The following is a 633-nucleotide window of genomic DNA, read 5'->3' as shown; positions in this document are numbered from 1 at the left end:
TTTTCCCATATTTTCTCTCGGCTTTCTTCTTCTTATTACCATAAAATATTTATATTATTAGTATTAATATTATATTTCATAATACGTTATCAGCACGATAACTCGGGTTCAACCATCACTTAGGTAATATTTACTTACATATTTTATTTTATACTACGTAATATTTTATATAATATTACCAATATGTCAAATCTTACAAATCTTGAATTTGTGGGACTTGATATATCTGGAAAAAATTACCTGTCATGGGTATTAGATGTTGAAATGCATCTAAATGCAAAAGGTCTCGGTGAAACTATCAAAGAAAATAATGATGCCTCGATTCAAGATCGAGCAAAGGCAATGATTTTCATTCGCCATCACCTTGACCAAGGGTTAAAAGATGAATATCTTACTGTGAAAGAACCCTCTGAACTCTGGAAAAATTTGAAAGAAAGATATGACCACCAGAGGACAGTAATTCTCCCAAAAGCCCGTTATGACTGGCTTCACTTGCGTTTGCAAGATTTTAAAACTGTGAGCGAATATAATTCTGTTATGTTTAAAATAAGCTCTCAGTTGTTGTTATGTGGGGAGAAAATCACTGATGATGATATGCTTGAAAAAACCTTCTCTACTTTTCATGCATCGAAT

At 32.1% G+C, this 633-nt stretch overlaps 1 protein-coding gene across 1 annotated transcript in view; it reads left to right on the top strand.

The window, feature by feature from the left end:
* Positions 1-183: 183 nt before the first annotated feature.
* The window catches only part of LOC116007883, a 3,484-nt gene continuing 3,034 nt past the window's right edge, over positions 184-633 (top strand). Inside the window, exon 1 of the mRNA XM_031248546.1 lies at positions 184-516. Coding sequence (XP_031104406.1) covers positions 184-516 — 333 coding nt within the window. The remainder of the gene's footprint in view (positions 517-633) is intronic.

Source organism: Ipomoea triloba, chromosome 16, assembly GCF_003576645.1.
Source record: "Ipomoea triloba cultivar NCNSP0323 chromosome 16, ASM357664v1".
NCBI classification, from domain to species: domain Eukaryota; kingdom Viridiplantae; phylum Streptophyta; class Magnoliopsida; order Solanales; family Convolvulaceae; genus Ipomoea; species Ipomoea triloba.
Note: the sequence above shows the minus strand (reverse complement) of the source record. Positions and strands in the feature narration are given on the sequence as shown.